Genomic DNA, 17,094 nt, shown 5'->3' on the forward strand with positions numbered 1-17,094 from the left:
TTAGTCGAACTCAACGGGATGAGGAATCCTGAATAACTGGTTTTTCATAAGAATTTTTTGTAAATAGTTTACTGTTTTCTTAAAAAATCAAAAACACAAAAAAATTGAAAAATCAAAAACATAAAAAAAATTATAGAAAATCAAAAATGAGATTTCACTGTGTGAAAAAAGAAGAAATGATAGTACATCAGCAATTTAGACTGTCACACTGAAACTGAATCATAAATTGCTTAAGTGTGATAGCAGCTTCATCATATGATGTACCAGTAGGCAAAAGCATGAAATAATCAACTTACCAATGTGATATAAACTTAAATGAACTGAATATGAGTGGGGAACATATCAGTGATGTATGGTTGAATGACCTTAATTCTTGCGTTGATAGATTGCCAAAATCTGAAGTTTTGGGTCTTTATACTGTTATTTCATCTGGGATATCTTGGCTGTATGTCTGTTAGAACTAAAATTGTACATGACCCCAGGAAAGATAGTCACTTGGAATTAGCTCATTTCTATTTGAATGTCTGTATATTTCCCGATACACACCCAAGAAACCTATATCAAACTGAGAAAATCTCATTTGATCTGTATATTATACCATCTCTACTAAAGATCTATTCTGTTCTCTTCTCAACCTATTCCCAGTTAAGATTTCAGAACTCTGGATTGGACTTGTGAAATATGTGGTAGGGAAGATACTTGCATGATAGAGTGTGCTGTTTATATTTCCAGGATTTGATTAGTATTTATTTGGGTGTTCGTAGTCAGCAATTAAAACATGATAAAACAGTTTATATGCAGACCTAGACACAGTCAGGATATCTTAAAGAATGAATTCAGTATACTCACCTACTACGATGAATCTTTGTGCATACCTTGATCGCGGGGGTATATCTTGAAGTGGGACACACTAATATATCAGTAAATAAAATTACCTTAACATATCATACGGTAATGGTACTTGAAATGTTCATGCATTTTGTTTAGGTGGACAAACATACTAGAAATCGTCGTGAACTGCTTTCACTAAAAATTGAATAAAGAATTATCTAATTGTGTGAAACAGTCTGATTGTGCTGATATGATCTTCTTACCAGTGATTCTCACAAAAATAGAGTGTTTATTGTTTTTGTATTTACTTGCTTTTAGAAAAATATAAAAATCCAAAAATAGTGTCTTTTTCTGTTTAAAATTCTTAACGTACGGAAAACTGTTATTCTTGGAGGAATTGTTACTGATAGGGGGAGACGGTGTTAGAAAGTGAGTTCAAAATTTTCAATCAGGCAGGTTCTTGTGTGTTGAACAAAAAGTTTTGCGTGTTGGTGATGAAATTGAAAAGGCTTAATCTGTGATACAGTTTAACAAATCTCTTGAAAAATAATAATTTATTTAACTTCTGTTGAAAAATTCTTATGGTTTCTCGAGATGTTTGTTTTATAGTATATAGATTGAAGCGGTTTGTTGCTGAGAAGTTGCTGTGAAGTGTGAAGATGAGAGTTTGATTGGATGCATGGTAGAACCTCCTTTCTATATTGCAGACAAGATTGAAGAGTGTGAAGATTGCTGTGCAAATGCTAAACTGGAGTTTACTCAAGTGCTAACGTGTTGAAGATTTGGTGATTGGATGCACCAGCTTAGGGGGAGTCTGTTGCTGACAGAAGCTATTGAAGCTGAAGCTATCCAAAGACCAAAGACAGTGCAAGACTACTTGAAGATTGCAAGAAGACTGAAGACAAAGTTTTGACTCAAGACAAAGTTTTTATGAAGCTATTGTCAAGGGGGAGTTTGTTGGTGCATGTTTGTGACAACAGCTTGGATTTGGTCGTTGGATATCTTGTAATTAGCTTAACGATAAACAGTTAGCGGGTTTAGCTTTGTAATAGTGAGATTATAGAGTTTGGGCTAAACTAAACCCATTTGGGTCAAGGGGGAACGAATTGGGCTTTGCCCATGTAGGAAACCCTAGCCCACTTGTAAACCTTGTGGTATATAAACAAGGTTAGGCTTTAGGGTTTAGGTTAATAAGCCAAAAACAATATTTGAGAGAGTAATTTTGTGAGAGTGCTTAGGGCTTGGACGAAATTGTGTTGGTTAGGGTTTAGATTGATTGTAATACGAAAGTTTGATAATCAATAGAAACCCGGTTTGATTGGAATTGCTGTTTCTGTTTTCTACACGTTTTCTGCTTATTCTGATCAAGAGGATTCCGCACTCTTGATTGGAAAGACGATTCTGTGAAGATCCATAACATCAAGGGGACCTACAATTCTCTAGCCAATAATATCATGCCATGTCAAGTCCTCATTCCACTCCCCATTTTGCACTCAATGAGAGGGTATGGTTCAAACATATGGAGAGTGGTAGAGAATTTAAAATAAAAAATTGTGATTGGTTGAAAAAGGATGGGGCTCACTATTAACCTCCTCTCTCTCCTCCTTCCTTTCTCTTCCCGAGCGGTGAGTATACACCGAAATACACATTCCCCGCTCACCGAATAATTGCCGGAAATGGATCACCGATCGGTGAAGTGAAGACCCCAAAGGGTTCACCGAACCACACCAGGTACCCTTATTGTTCTTCACCGATGGATCACCATCAGATCACCGACATGTGTGTTAAATGTAAAGGGTTTCTTTTATGTGTTTTGACGATATCCGTCGGGGAACAACTAATGAAACTCCAATTTTATTGTAATGTTAGAAATCATCTAAGTAGCGGATTTATTGTTTCTCCTAAGTAGCTTGTTTTCCCGTTTTGGTATATATTGTTTTTGACTGGATAGTTTCTTGTTGGCGGTTTTTGTACTATGAGATCTCTTTTATGAAATTTATTCCTGGGTCATTTGAAAAAAAAGATAAACTTTCCAAATACGAAGTAACAAACAATCAAACATATAAACAAGAACAAATGCTTTGACGGGATTGATCACGTGTGAAAAAACAAGATAGAAGGGACTACGATATTTGTCCTCAATTTGTAACGGATTACTAACTTAGGTTCATAGTTTGTTCTCTTATTATATTACTAGGTTAAAAACTTATGTGTCACACAGGCTGAAAAAAGTAAACATTAAATAGTTATTAATGAACATTTAGTAATTATAAAACGTTTTTATGAGATAAGATATAATTATCTGGTTATTTACGTATAGATAATGAGTTAAATAAGAGAAACAAAAAAATAAATCTTGAGATCACATAAATGTGTTACGTGGTACAACGAGTTACATATTTATATATGTTGTTATGGGTGAATCTTCTGGCCAATATTCAGGGCAAAGACTGACTATGCGGGATAATTAACAAGTTTGATATCCTAAACCTATTCCTTATTGATAACTAATCTATTTTCATACATATTGTTAATGTGATACAGGGATGATCAAATGAGACTAGGTCAAGCAGAAGACTCGCTCTTTCTATTGAAGAATATGACCGTTGGAGTCGTTGACCAAGTTTACAACGTTCATATTGTAATATTATGAGAGTCCCCGGGATATCGGATAGTTAGTTAGTTCTTTATCATTATAAATAAGAGGTTGGACGACCGTTTTAGGTTTCGTTTTGCAGCTAATACACTCGCAATCATATACTCACTCGCACTAGAATCTCTTGTACACAAATTAGACTAGGGTTGAAATCAGTGATGACAAATAACTATCTAGGCTAGAATCCCAAATATTATCGTCTGTCTTTCTATCGGATACTAATCTGCTATGGAACCGAGATCTTTGAATGCTAAACCCTAAGAGTAACCGAACAGGACCCCCGACCCTTCTCGGGAAGATACCTATGGAACTCTAAAAGACTATTACGAACAACCGTTATCTAGACTCCCTCACGATTGTCTAACTATCTAAGAAAAGTGCCCTAAAGTGATTAACTACCTCATAGTGGAAAATCTAAGGCAACTATGGAACTCTAAATTATAAGTTGTGTCCTTTATGTTTACAACAAATTGCAGGCGGTGTCCTTTGTCTTTAAAATTGACGGGCTTTGTAAGTTAAGTCTCAAAATCTTACACGTTATGTCCTTTAGGCCAAACCTAGTTAAATTTTTCATTAATTATGGTCATGTGCTTCGCACATAAGTGCATTTTTGTCATTTCATCTCTTTAGGGACTATTGTGTTAATAAGTTATATGTAAGGACTATTGTGTAACAACTTTTCATATGGTGGTGGTAGTCAGGTAGAGAGAGAGAGAGAGAGAGAGAGAGAGAGAGAGAGGTTGTGGTGATTTGGGTGCGGTGGTGATGGTGGGTGCAGTGGGATTACGGTGGTCGATAGTTGGGGGTGGTGTGGTGGAATTGGTAGTGGTCAGTAAGTGGGGGGTGGTGGCGGTGAAGGCTGAGGTGGGGTGGGGTGGGGTGGGTGGTGTTGGTGAAGGTTGTGGGTGGTGGATGGTGCTTGAGGTGGTGGTTGATGGTGCAAGAGAGAGGGGGAGTAGTAGAGAGTTAGAGATAGTTGTAGATAGAGAGAACTAGTACATAAATGGTTTATTGGGGCGTTTAAAATCGTTTTTTGACATGGTTTATGGACCGCCCCAACAAATATGGAGTCAAAAAATAAGGCTATCTTTTAGCACGGTTAAGAAAACGCGTCTTTAAAAAGAAATAATAGCGTCAGTAAATAGAAACAACCGTGTCCAAAACCACTTCAAATAGGGAGTCAAAAATGAGGCTCTCTTTTAGCGCTGTTAAGAAACCACGTCAATAAATAAAAACAACCGGGTCATTAAATATAGATAACAAAAAAGTGCTAGTACATAAATAATAATAATAATAATAATAATAATAATAATAATAATAATAATAATAACAACAACAACAACAATAATAATAATAACAATACTGCTAATTTTCTATATTAGCATAACAAAAGAAAGGTTAAGAGTCGATAGATTCAAAACAAACATAAAACATAATACTTTGCTACCAAATGATAATAGTCGAACTCTCACTTCAACACAAAATAAAAAAACTTGGAACTCCTACAGAAACAGATCTCCTACCAAATGTTCAAACACAAAATGAAAAAACTTTAACTCCTAAAGAAACAAATTTGCCACCAAAAGTTCAAACATAAAACAAAAACTTCAACTCCAATCCAGTTGTAGAACTCCAACTTTTACCTTTTTTTTGCATTGCTCTCTTCTTAGTTTTCATCACCACACCTGACAAAATTGAAATCAAAATCAATCAAGATAAAAAAAAATATTAATAAACAATATATTCAAGACACAACCAAACTAAAAGATAATAACTAAGCATTTTCAGTATGTTTCCCAAGTTAAGTCAACACATGAGATATTTGCTCAGATATTTGCTCAGTAGATGTCCCAAAACTTTATATAATAGCATTAGTTTTCTAATTATATTCAGTGTACTAACAATAAGACTATATATGAGAATATTATTCATTTTCTAATTATATTAGCTTTGTTTACTATATTTGACATGTGAAAATTTACCTGTTGTCACGCATGCCTCTGACCCGTTGGAAACACCCTACTGATAAACTGTGGCGTTAATTCTAGGATCAGTTTGTCAATTTCTTTTTGCGGAAGACAACCTTTTTCGTTCCAAAGCTAAAACAAATAAATAGAAAACATGTAATTTGAAAAATATATAATTTAGTGCAAATATACAAAGTATATAAATATATAGAAAACACTTGCCTTAATGTGAAAGTCATGTTGAATAGTATTGACAAACTCGTACATGTTTTTGATAACCATAAAACCACATTCCCAACCATTCTTTTGCTGCTTACACTGTTTTGAATTAAGAATTAAGAATTAAGAATTTTAAATGCATGAAAATAAACTGATAATAAAATAGAAAACATACATTCACCATATCCCAAAGAAATGGAAACCCAAAAGCTTCATCAATGACAGACGTAAGAAGGTAACTATGCTGGTCCTTTTCTCTACTTATAGAATCAATGATATAGCCTCTCTCAGTTGATGGACAAATGATAATTAGGGTCCAATGGTTACTACAAAAAATAAAAATCATACAAAAATTAAGTATGTATGTGTGTATGTATGGTGGAAGAACATAACTTACTCGGCTAAATATGGCGCAAGAAAAAATGTTTTGTCGGTATGGAACATAAACATATCTATGATATGTTCTTGAACGCCTTCAGAATTTTTCGTGCATGAATCACCTTTGATGTGGTGCGGATTAAAAAATGCGCTTCGAGAATTATGTGACTCATAAAAATACCTTAAATCAAGAACAATAAAAAATGATAAAGTTGGTAAACTGAATTGTATCTATAAAATGTTACTGTACCATGTAAAACAATAATAAAAACTTACATTGCAAACCAATGTATCACAGTGATGTCAAGCCAATCATTAGAAAATAGTTGTAACAACTCCACATATGGAATACTATCCTGAACCGTTTGGGGATACATCCTGGCCGGTGAAGAAATCTGAATGCTATGGTTATCCCCAACACACCTTGATAATAGTTCAACCATATCTTGAATTGCACGAGGCCTAGTCTTTGTTCTTTCCAAAGCAGTAGTTACTTCAGGATCGATAAATTCTGGATCTAGATTAGGAGCATGACTGTTTGCCATTTGTTTTTCAGGTAGTTCTTGCACTTCCATTAACTAAAAAGCATTATAAAAACAACATTAGTACTTATGGATTATTATAGAAACAAAAATCTGATTAGTACTCTTTTATATATGTTTGCATATATATAGAGATAGAGAGGTGTGTGTACACGCGCATTTGTGTGTGGATTGTTATATAAAACAAGTTGCTGATGCTTTACCATATTCATAAAACTCATCTGATCAATGTTTTGTTGAATAGGCATTTGTAGTTCATACGGGTCTTCCTCAATCTAAAATAACAAAAAAAACTGTTAGAATCATAGTTATCAAAAGCGCTCGCCTGCTGCGCCTAGGCGCAATTTTCAGGCGAGGCGCAACCATACCGCCTTGTGCCGTCAAAGGCGCTCTTCTAGTAAGCTTCCAGCCAAAAAACAACTTTCCGGAGACTATTCCGGCCAGATTCCTGCCCAGTTTCCGGCGAACTTCTACAATACTTTCCGTATGGACATATTTGTGGTTGTGGATGGTTCAACGAAGACAAAAATTTGAATAGGAGAAAAAAAAAGATGAAAGAATGAAAGGCATTATGACTTGCAGAAAGGATACTCAGTTTTGACCTTTGAAAAGGAGTGGAGAAATTTTTCTTAAAAGCTTACGTTAACAGTGTTTTGCAGAAAAAGCTAGGCACTCTAGGCACTATGTAGAAAGAAGACTGTGTCAATAGTTAACAAAATTCTTTTTCCTTTCCAAATATTCAAAATTATTATAGCAAGTACTCAACTATATATGTTAGAATTTCTTATAAAAAATTATCTAAAAAAGTTTTATTTTTTTAAACTACTCTAACTATATATGTTAGAATTTTTACAAAAAGATTATCTTAAAAAGTTTTATTTTTTTAAACTAGTTAGATAATTTTAATATCTAACTATATAAGTTCTACAAATATATTTAGAGAGTACTATTAATTTTATACACCTACAAGATACATTAATTATCTTTTTCAACCCATAATACATTATATTATTTTTTTCAATTACGTGCGCTTTTTTTCTAGGGCCCTCGCTTTTTTTGCGCTTTGCGCCTAGGCCCTAGGCGAGGCCTATGCGCCTCGAGTGCGCCTAACGCATTTGATAACTATGGCTAGAATATGAACAAATCAAGCTAAATTAATATAAACTACCTCTGGATGATAACATGAAATCGCCGAGATGTCACCGGCTTGTGTTTGAGGCGAGGCGCCTGTGTGGCTTGATGAATCGAGCCTCGGGTTCGTTCTCAGGAAACTCACAGACCTGCTGGATGTTTCCTTGTTCACAATCTACAATTTAACAAAAAAAAAATTAGAGTAAACATCAATATACTAAAGTATAATGTAATATATAAACAAATATACCTTTACTGCATCCCTTGGCCATTGAACAAAACAGTGAAGCATGTCTCCAACACATTTAATGTCCACAGTTTTAGTTACTTCAAGAACAGGCATTTTCTCGCAACCTTCAATGACATTATCTACTTGAACTTTTACAAAACCCTCGCTTATTAGTTTGCCATGTAGAATCCTATCAGAAGTTGGCCATATCTGCCCTATAGCCACCGTCAACTCATCGCTAACTTGGAATGGAAAAAGCATCTCACATGGTGTCAATTTCTGCGAAACCATAAAGCATTTTTTAAAAAATATATAACATTTTTAACAACCTATAAATATATTACCTCGATAGGTGGATAGGATATGATCGGTCCACCGGAATTCTTGTCCACCCATGATACCGAGCCTTTCTCCTTGATCGCATCCAAACTATTGCACCTTCTTGCTCGCTTTTTACTATTGTTGAACAATCCTCCATGAACCTGTGTTGAACCTACATAAACTCAAAATCCAAAACTACATCAGCATCAATAGATGAAAAAAACTCAAATATATATATATATATATATATATATATATATATGTGTGTGTGTGTGTGTGTGTGTGTTTGACATTACCTATAAGCTCGGAGACTGCCCGTGTTTTTCCGCCGTGTTCACGTCCCATAACTCTAACAATCGGGTCATCCTTTCCGGCAAAATAACTACCATCTTCTATCATCTCTCTCTCGGTGCGGACCTATAGAAAGATATTGTTAAATCATCCGTTTCAGATATATACAACTTTAAAAAAATAATCAAACACATTTACTTACCAAACGTTCGATTGTTTCATGCGAATCTGGTGCAAGTTCATACGAGTTAGTTTCTGGGTTTTTTATTTTTTTACTCATTATCCACGCTTTGGCACGTTTATCTTGTATAGTTTTAAGATATGGATACTTTGCTTCAAGTAGAGGCCATATGATATCGGTTTTAGCATCCAATCCCGCAAACCCAGTTCGTCCTAGTCGGGAGAAGTTTGTGTTCGCGTTTGCACTTGCTTTGGCCTTCTCGCTTATATCCTTCACACAAATCAACAAAATACAATTAATACTTGCAAACGTAATAATAATAATAATAATAATAATAACAATAATAATAATAATAATAATAATAACAATAATATAATAATTAATTCATACATACCAAAAATTCTTTGCTTGTCTTTTTCTGAACGAATTCATCCCAATGCGCAGGATCGAGATATGCATATTTCTCAAAAGGCCTTTTTCCTTTATTAACATAGTTGATAACAAGCCTGCTTCTGAATTTTGTACAAAGCTTCTTTGCTTTTTTAAGCATAAACTTTTTTGCCCCATCAGTTTGAATATTCCATAACCTCTAAAAATTTACAAAACAAAAGGTTAAACATAATACTAAACAAATATTTCATCTTATGATAATGTGTAAAAAAAATAAAAAACCATACCTTGGTATCCAACCATAATTCTTCCCACCGGTTTCTTTCAAAATCCTTCGTATCAATATGATATGGAAACGTTTGTCTAACTTTCAGCCCAAACCATGACATAAATGGAGAACTCATTGCACCCACCGGGCGATTATTTTTGTCAAAATCTACCTTATAATCCTCCTCTTTATAATTCTTTTGAAAAGAAGCAACACCACGTTTGCCTCTTTTCGACATAGCTATAGATTACAATTAAGCAAAAGAAATAACTAAGTTATTTAATTAGATACATATACATACATATTTACAAAACCAATATACATATTTGCCCTAGTCAACAACCAAGCATCAGTTTAAACATAAACTATGAACTCAAAGGTCACCGTAACTTCAGAAAGTGATATTGCAAAACAAATAACGGTTTCTAAGAAGACATAAATGCTATCAACATCTTGATTACAGGTGTAATTATGTTAATTAGATTAGTTACCTAATATTTGATTTATTTGAAAGCATATGGATATAACACAAAAGAAACAAAATGAAAAGCTATATCTTGCATTTGAAATTCATAAATCCAATTAGAATGGTGAATTTGCAATTTCCAGTAAACTTTAGAGGCCACTTTCCTAAGATCACAAATTTAAAATCATCAAATCAAAAGTGTGTAATACAAAATCTAAGAATTGAGTCCACGCCTTAATTTCAGCAATCAAAATTGCAAAATCAACAAAAAGGTAACAAATATATATAACAACTAGTCAAATAAATCATGATTCACAAGGTAACAATAAGAAACATTAAACTTGTTGAAAATGCAAATCATCAATTTAAACAGGACTATAAAGCTTTTAACATGCAAAGATACTTACAAATCAAAATGAGGGAAATAGGGAAGAAGCTACCTTCGTTCACTGTTTTAATATGGCAAAACAACGTGGACGGTTTGGAGAAGAATATTAGGTTTAAAACTAACGTGGGACTGTGGTAAATGGGGCGGGAGCGGGTATTTTATGAGAAATTTATGATAATGTGGCGGGAGTGGGTTTTTTATGAGAAAATCTTGATTTTCTGAAACGGTTTTTCACCCATTTTTTTTCCAAAAAAAAAAGAAAACATTTAGGGCTTCTTTTTTAATTGCCGGAAAACCATCTCCGTCGGAGACGAGGCCGGAGACCCAAACTCAGTTATACCTTATGCATACTCTAATTCGCCGGATCTGTGCTGAAAAAGCCTAAATCGAAACGTAGGATATAAAAATCTCATGTGGAGGATGGATTATGAGGCCGCCATTGCTTCACATAATCAGCTGAAGCTCAGTCAAACCGGCTTGCGTCGCCACCAGAGTAGAGCCATTCTAGGAATCGGTATAGTGGAAACGGGGAGATGAATGAGATAATCATGATTAGTGGCGGAATAGAACGGTGCGGGAGGTGGAGCGGTAGTGGTGAGTGCCAACGAAATGGCGAATGCAAAGAGAGATGGAGAGATTGGCGTTAGGGTTTCCTCCATATTTGCTTTACCAATTTTAAAGTCACCTAATCTCTGTGTGCTTGTAGCCTTCATAATTTAAGAAAGTTAATAAATTTGTTTTCCCAATTCCCATATAACAGCTGTCTCCGGTTCCCCATATGGCTTTTCACTTCCTTTTTTATTCTTTTTAGTTTATTTAAAACATTAGATTTGTATTTTTTTTTTATTTTTAGAACCTATATAAAAAAAACCCTAAGTAATTAACAATTACAATCACGTACAGTATATACACATACTAGGTTGGAACCCCGTGTATTACACGAGTTGAATAAATGTAATTTTATATACTAAATAAAAAACAATATACTTTTAACTACCTCATTTATTACATGTGTTAAGTAAATATAAGTTTGTATATTAAATAATAAAAAGTTATATCTTTAAAAACCTCATTTATTGTGCGGTTTGAATAAATATAATTTTGTATACCAAACAATAAAAAAATTATATTAAAAAAAAAACCCTGTGTATTCACGGGTGGAAGAAATGTAATTTTATATACTGAATAACAAAAAAAGGTATACTTTAAAAGAACTTTGTGTATTGTATGGCTTGAATAAATCTAACTTTATATAGCAAATAATAAAAAAATTTATATCTTTAAAACCATGTGTATTATACAGGTTTATCTATTGTTAAAAAGAATCTTTCTAAATCAAAATGGATTTTTTTATTATTTTTTAAATTAGGTTAATATTATTTTAAACTTTTGGTTTGATTAATAAGTTGTTTAATATAATTTCTCATAGTGAACAATAATAAAATTAACAATAAATAATATGTATGTTTATCTACTGTTAAGTGAAACAATATTGATTAACGTTAAAAAAACTTTGAAACTAATATACTTTTCAAAATAAAGTTTATATTAATAAAACAATATAAAGTTTATATTAGTAAAAATTTATTTTGTTGGGTTAGAATCAAATACATTGTCTCCTAAAAATAAGAAGTCATGGGAAGAGTATCAAACGGACTCCGAGTGACCTCATTCGAGCGACATTGGAACCGTAATTCTACGATATGAGATTGTGAATTTTCGCTTTTTGGTTTTTTAACTTCTAGATATTAGATTTTTTGTTTAGATCTACGTGTCTTTTTATTTAACATGGTGTGTTTTCTATATTTATACCATTGTGTTATATTTTGTGATTCATTGTGTCTTTGTTCCCTTCTCATTTTTAGGATACTTTGTACGATAACATTAGCCTTATTTTTGTTATACTATAATTATTTGTATAAACTTAGGATTCTTAAATTAACCACACTTGAGCTTGTAAGATCATACGGAGTAGGCGTTGAAAGGTGGTGTGGAAGCCTCTCCACGCCAGGCACACCGGCCCGTGGGTGGTGTAAGGAGCGGCGGGGGGAGGAGGGCAGAAGATTTTCACCGGGGTGGAGGGATTGTGCAGTGTGAGGTGGCGGATTTTGATTGGTGAGTGTTGTTTGAGTTAGTTTTAATTAATTGATATTTTTTTTTAACGTCACTTTCACGCCAACACCACCTTGTGTTTTTTTTACCACGCTCCCTTACTATTTGGCAAACACATGACGCTTATTACCTCTCTTCATGCCCTCCCACTCCGTATGATCTAAAAGTAATATAGTCTAAAACTAATATACTATATAAACAATATGATAAATCTAATTAATTAATATAATCTATACTAAAGGATTTCAATTTGCTTTCACCTTCAAATTTCCGTTTACTTATACTATGTTTTATTTTTTTAATAATTAATAAGTGAACATCACTTAAATTTAGAATTTAAATTTATGTTTTGTCTGATTAAATTATATCCTTTAAGCGTGTAAACGAATATCTCATATTTAGTTTATTCATTGTTTTTCGTTAGTTTTTATTCATTAAATATTAAGTTTATGCCAATAATTTAGAGTTGATAAAATTTATATTAATTTAATTAATATTTAATAATTTAAATTAAATAATAATTATCTACAATTAAGGATGGTCTAGAATAATGACAAGTATCCCAAACATGGTTTCTTTTAGGGGAATTGGCCTGTAATAATCCCACCTAGACCTTATTGGCCATTAATAATCCCACCTCAGAATATTCCCCCCACCAATCCCACCTTTCACCTATTTTTCCTACAATGGTCCCCCGTTAAAAAAACTTAACGGAGTTAAGCTTTTTTCCAAATTACAAACAAAATTTTTAGGGCTTTTGATCAGAACGATGATACGAGTCTATTGATGTAAAACTTACTTCGAAATGGTGCTCCAAGTGACTTGATTTTGGTTAATTGGAAATTTAAACACCCAAATTGAAGCGTCGTTTTCATCGTTTGGAGCATCGTTTAGAGGCAAGTTTTACATCAATGGACTCGTATCGTCGTTCTAATCAAAAGCCCTAAAAAATCTATTTGTAATTTGGAAAAAAGCTTAACTCCGTTAAGTTTTTTTAACGGGGGACCATTGTAGGAAAAATAGGTGAAAGGTGGGACTGGTGGGGGGAATATTCTAAGGTGGGATTATTAATGGTCAATAAGGTCTAGGTGGAATTATTACAGGCCAATTTCCCTTTCTTTTATTATATAGTATAGATGTATTCAATTAATAATACGATTTTAATTTTTGTATTGGCTTTTATATATGATGTTGTCTATTTATGTTTAATGTTTGAGAAACAATTTTGGTATATTTTCTATATTTTTTGAAGATTAAATTATTTATGATATCATCCGATTCTTGAATCCGGTCCGACCGATCCAACCGGTTCGACCAGTGAACCGGTAAACCGACCGGTTCACTATCCGGTCCGGTCATGAAAACATTGATTATAACCATTTCAAACATTAGAACGCAGGGTGTGGGCGGCTTGGGTTGGGGCATTGCTTGACACGTGGTGTGTGGGGTCCATAAGGTAATTCTTCAAAAGAAGGGGTGTGAGGTGGCGTGGTTTCGGCTGGCGTGCCCAGCCATGTAGATTTTGATTTTTTTAACTATTTAAAATTCCATTAATTAAATTAACACACTAACTAAAATAGAAGATTGTATATTTTTTTTTCAAAAACTACAAATAAAATTAAAAAAAACTACATGAAATAAAAAAAGCTACTTAAAACAAAAAAAACGATTAAAAACTTCATGATTTATCCATGTCATATAGGGATGTAAACGAACAGAACGAACACGAACAAGGCCTTGTTCGTGTTTGTTCGTTAAGGAAATAAATGTGTTCATGAACGGTTCATGAACACTTACCAAACGACATTTATGTTCATGTTCGTTCATTAAGGAATTATGCATGTTAACGAACGGTTCACGAACACACAAGAACACAAATAAATTTGGCGAACGCGACAAATGCTAAAGGTGGATGGCCAGAGAACGAATGAACGAATGTTCACGAACACCTTACCGAACGTTCACGAACACAATAGAACGAATGAGACCTCTATTCATGTTCGTTCATTTAACTAATCGAACGAAATTTCTTGTTCATATTTGTTCGTTTATTAAACAGACGAACATAAATGAACTTCCCGCCGAATGGTTCACGAACTGTTCGCTGAACTTCAGTTCGTTTACAACCCTAATGTCATATTTTTTCAAGATTTCTTGTTTCATTTGCATGTCAATTCCAATTATAGGCCGGTACGGTGACTGATGGGCATGACAAGAAATTTCATATCTTCGCATTTTTCTTTTAGAGATATTTTTTTATAGTACGACACTTGGATATTTTTTTCCATCTCGATCCTTTGTTGTTGGATGAAATTGAATGTGTCGATTTTCGTCCCAATTTCTTCCAACAGGTCGGTGTAAAACCCTTTACCTGAGGCCGAACCCGATCTCCCTCTTTGAATCCGCTTTTTTGATGTGTCTCTACCTGGTGGGCGGGAAGGAGACTCATCAAAATCATCCAAATTACGATCAAGCTCTTGATTATGAGCAGTGGTAAAAATGGTAAAAAATATGGGTGAGGATTTATAATGTTAAAAAAGAAATATTTTTTTAAACAAAGTAGCCGTTTGGCAACGGCTAGCCTAAACGGTCATCTCTCACCAGCCACCTCACCTCCCCCCCCCCCGCTCCACGCCAGGCTTCAAACCCACGCCAGCGAGGCAACGCCATAGCCAACGCTGCTGGCCCGGTGTGGTTTAGCCAACGTTGCTTTGCAACCCTCGCCCCAACCAACGCCCCACACCCCATAGCCTTATACCTGAAATTGGGGTTTAATGATTGCAATTTACATGAGTGCCAACATTATTAAAAAAATACATTTAATTATTTGTTATCTAATTGATTTTTTTGCATTTCTATATTTTAACTCTATATACATTTATGCGGTTACTAAATCCGGTTAGACCACTTTGACCAGCGCACCAATAATGCCACCAGTTCAATGTCCGGTCAAGTTATAATAATATTGTTCGCGGATCATTGAAGTGTGTGTAAAGATGTTCGTGACGTTGTCAAATTGGTCAAATGTGGGTCATTGTTAATTAGAATAAGTTTGTTTTGAATAAATATTATAATTTTAATATAATAACTTTTAAAAAGTTGGTCAACAATGTTTGATCCATGCGCAAATTCCCAGCCAAAATTTATGGTGGCGAAATCTAGTTCCTTACGACGTAACGGTTTTTTTTTATTAAATTGTTGAGTTTTATTATAAACAAGTATAAATATTAAAAATAATTAGGATGTCTTTTTTATTTGTTATGCCAAGTGTGAGTACTATTAAGACTTTATTTTTATGTTTTAGTTTGCTATAGCAAGTGTCGTTACTATGACAAACTGAACGAATACCTATCAAATTCCGCCTAGGTTCGGCAGCAACGTGCAGGCTGAATCATCTAGTTGAGTAATATCATGTAGTACTTCCAGTCAAACAATAATCATTAATTAAGATGCGAAAGAAAAATTATTTGACTATACAACTATACCACAAGAAAAAACCAATAAAAAATCTAGTGATAATTAAAAAAATTAGACACAAAATAACAATCTTTTACTAAGTTTCCACTAGAAAAAGTTCAATAAAAATGAGATCATCTATCACATGGCTTATCTTCATCATTGTCTATCCTGTACAAAAAAAAAAATTGTATTAATAGACTACAATTAAAAAAAATAATACAAAATGTGTGTGTGTGTATATATAATCTCAAACCTTGATCATTTAGTTTGATGTGGTTTATCAGCAATACGTCCCTTCCGTGTGGTCAGATCGTAAGTATGTGGTGCCTTCAATCCTGTAATTACCTGGTTGAATACCGACTGAAAATGGTGGTAGATCATCAAACTGGTCATATTCTTCCTCATTAGCGACATTGTCGACACCAATAATACGTCGTTTACCTTGCAAGACGATGTGGTATCTTGGGTTGCTCGGGTCATTGACAAAAAACACTTGTCTGACATGTTTTGCGAGAACAAATGGTTCAGATGCATAGCCATCACTTTTAAGGTCTACAAGAGTAAAACCGTATTTATCAACTTTGACACCTGTACGATTATTCACCCATTTACATCTAAACACAGTTTGAGTGAAATCATAATAATCTAATTCCCAAATTTCTTGTATGACACCGTAATAAGAATCTTTAGCAATTCTTATCATTGTATCATGATTCATCCTATCAAATTCAGCCGTTGATGCTATTATTGTAACTCCATTGTTCTGCATTGTACTTTTTGCATCTTGATCTTTAGTATAAAACGTGTAACCATTAATGTCGTACCCTTGGTAAGATTTAACTTTAAAATCTGGACCTTGCCCTAACTTTTCCACAATTCTCTCAACCTTAGTTGTTGTTACCTTAGTTTTCATCCAACTAGAAAACTCCTTATTATGCTTTATTATATACCACATATTATCCTTACCCTGGTATGTCGCCCGTAAAATGTTCATGTGTTCTTCAACAAATGGAGCAAGACAAGTCATGTGTTTTAGGACTAATAAATGTGCAATTTGTAAAGTGTCACGACTTGGGATGATGTTTTTCATACCAACACCTCCAACCCCATCAAGTTTACCCGAGTGACGAGATTGAGGTACACCAATACTATCCACACCTTCCAAATAACCTGTACAAAATTCAAGCACTTCCTCGGAAGCATATCCCTCAACAATACTACCCTCAGGTCGGTTAGGATTTCTTACATAACCTTTTAAAAAACCC

The 17,094-nt window shown here is 33.9% G+C and overlaps 1 protein-coding gene and 1 long non-coding RNA gene across 2 annotated transcripts; both read right to left on the reverse strand.

Moving 5' to 3' along the window:
- Positions 1–4,959: 4,959 nt before the first annotated feature.
- Positions 4,960–5,615, reverse strand: LOC110922661. Its single transcript, XR_002583349.2, has 2 exons — positions 5,470–5,615; positions 4,960–5,172 (listed from the first exon to the last, which is right to left on the reverse strand). It is a non-coding gene; the product is annotated as an uncharacterized LOC110922661 (long non-coding RNA).
- Positions 5,616–5,631: 16 nt separating this feature from the next.
- LOC110924981 lies at positions 5,632–9,642 on the reverse strand. Its single transcript, XM_022168954.2, has 12 exons — positions 9,424–9,642; positions 9,141–9,335; positions 8,768–9,016; positions 8,571–8,691; positions 8,298–8,446; positions 7,975–8,232; positions 7,762–7,899; positions 6,797–6,868; positions 6,328–6,629; positions 6,071–6,232; positions 5,849–5,999; positions 5,632–5,772 (listed from the first exon to the last, which is right to left on the reverse strand). Exons 1-12 carry the CDS (start codon positions 9,640–9,642, stop codon positions 5,632–5,634), a joined length of 2,157 nt encoding a protein of 718 aa, XP_022024646.1.
- Between the last annotated feature and the right edge of the window lie 7,452 nt (positions 9,643–17,094).

This window comes from Helianthus annuus, chromosome 17, assembly GCF_002127325.2.
Source record: "Helianthus annuus cultivar XRQ/B chromosome 17, HanXRQr2.0-SUNRISE, whole genome shotgun sequence".
In the NCBI taxonomy this organism is placed as follows: domain Eukaryota; kingdom Viridiplantae; phylum Streptophyta; class Magnoliopsida; order Asterales; family Asteraceae; genus Helianthus; species Helianthus annuus.

Excerpts from the sequence above, each read along its gene's own strand:
- LOC110924981 (XM_022168954.2), bottom strand. The coding sequence starts at position 9,642 with ATGTCGAAAAGAGGCAAACGTGGTGTTGCTTCTTTTCAAAAGAATTAT. Across the intron at positions 7,900-7,974 it reads GGCCAAGGGATGCAGTAAAG|ATTGTGAACAAGGAAACATC; the intron begins GTATATTTGTTT and ends GTTAAATTGTAG. Across the intron at positions 6,630-6,796 it reads AGATGAGTTTTATGAATATG|TTAATGGAAGTGCAAGAACT; the intron begins GTAAAGCATCAG and ends AATGCTTTTTAG.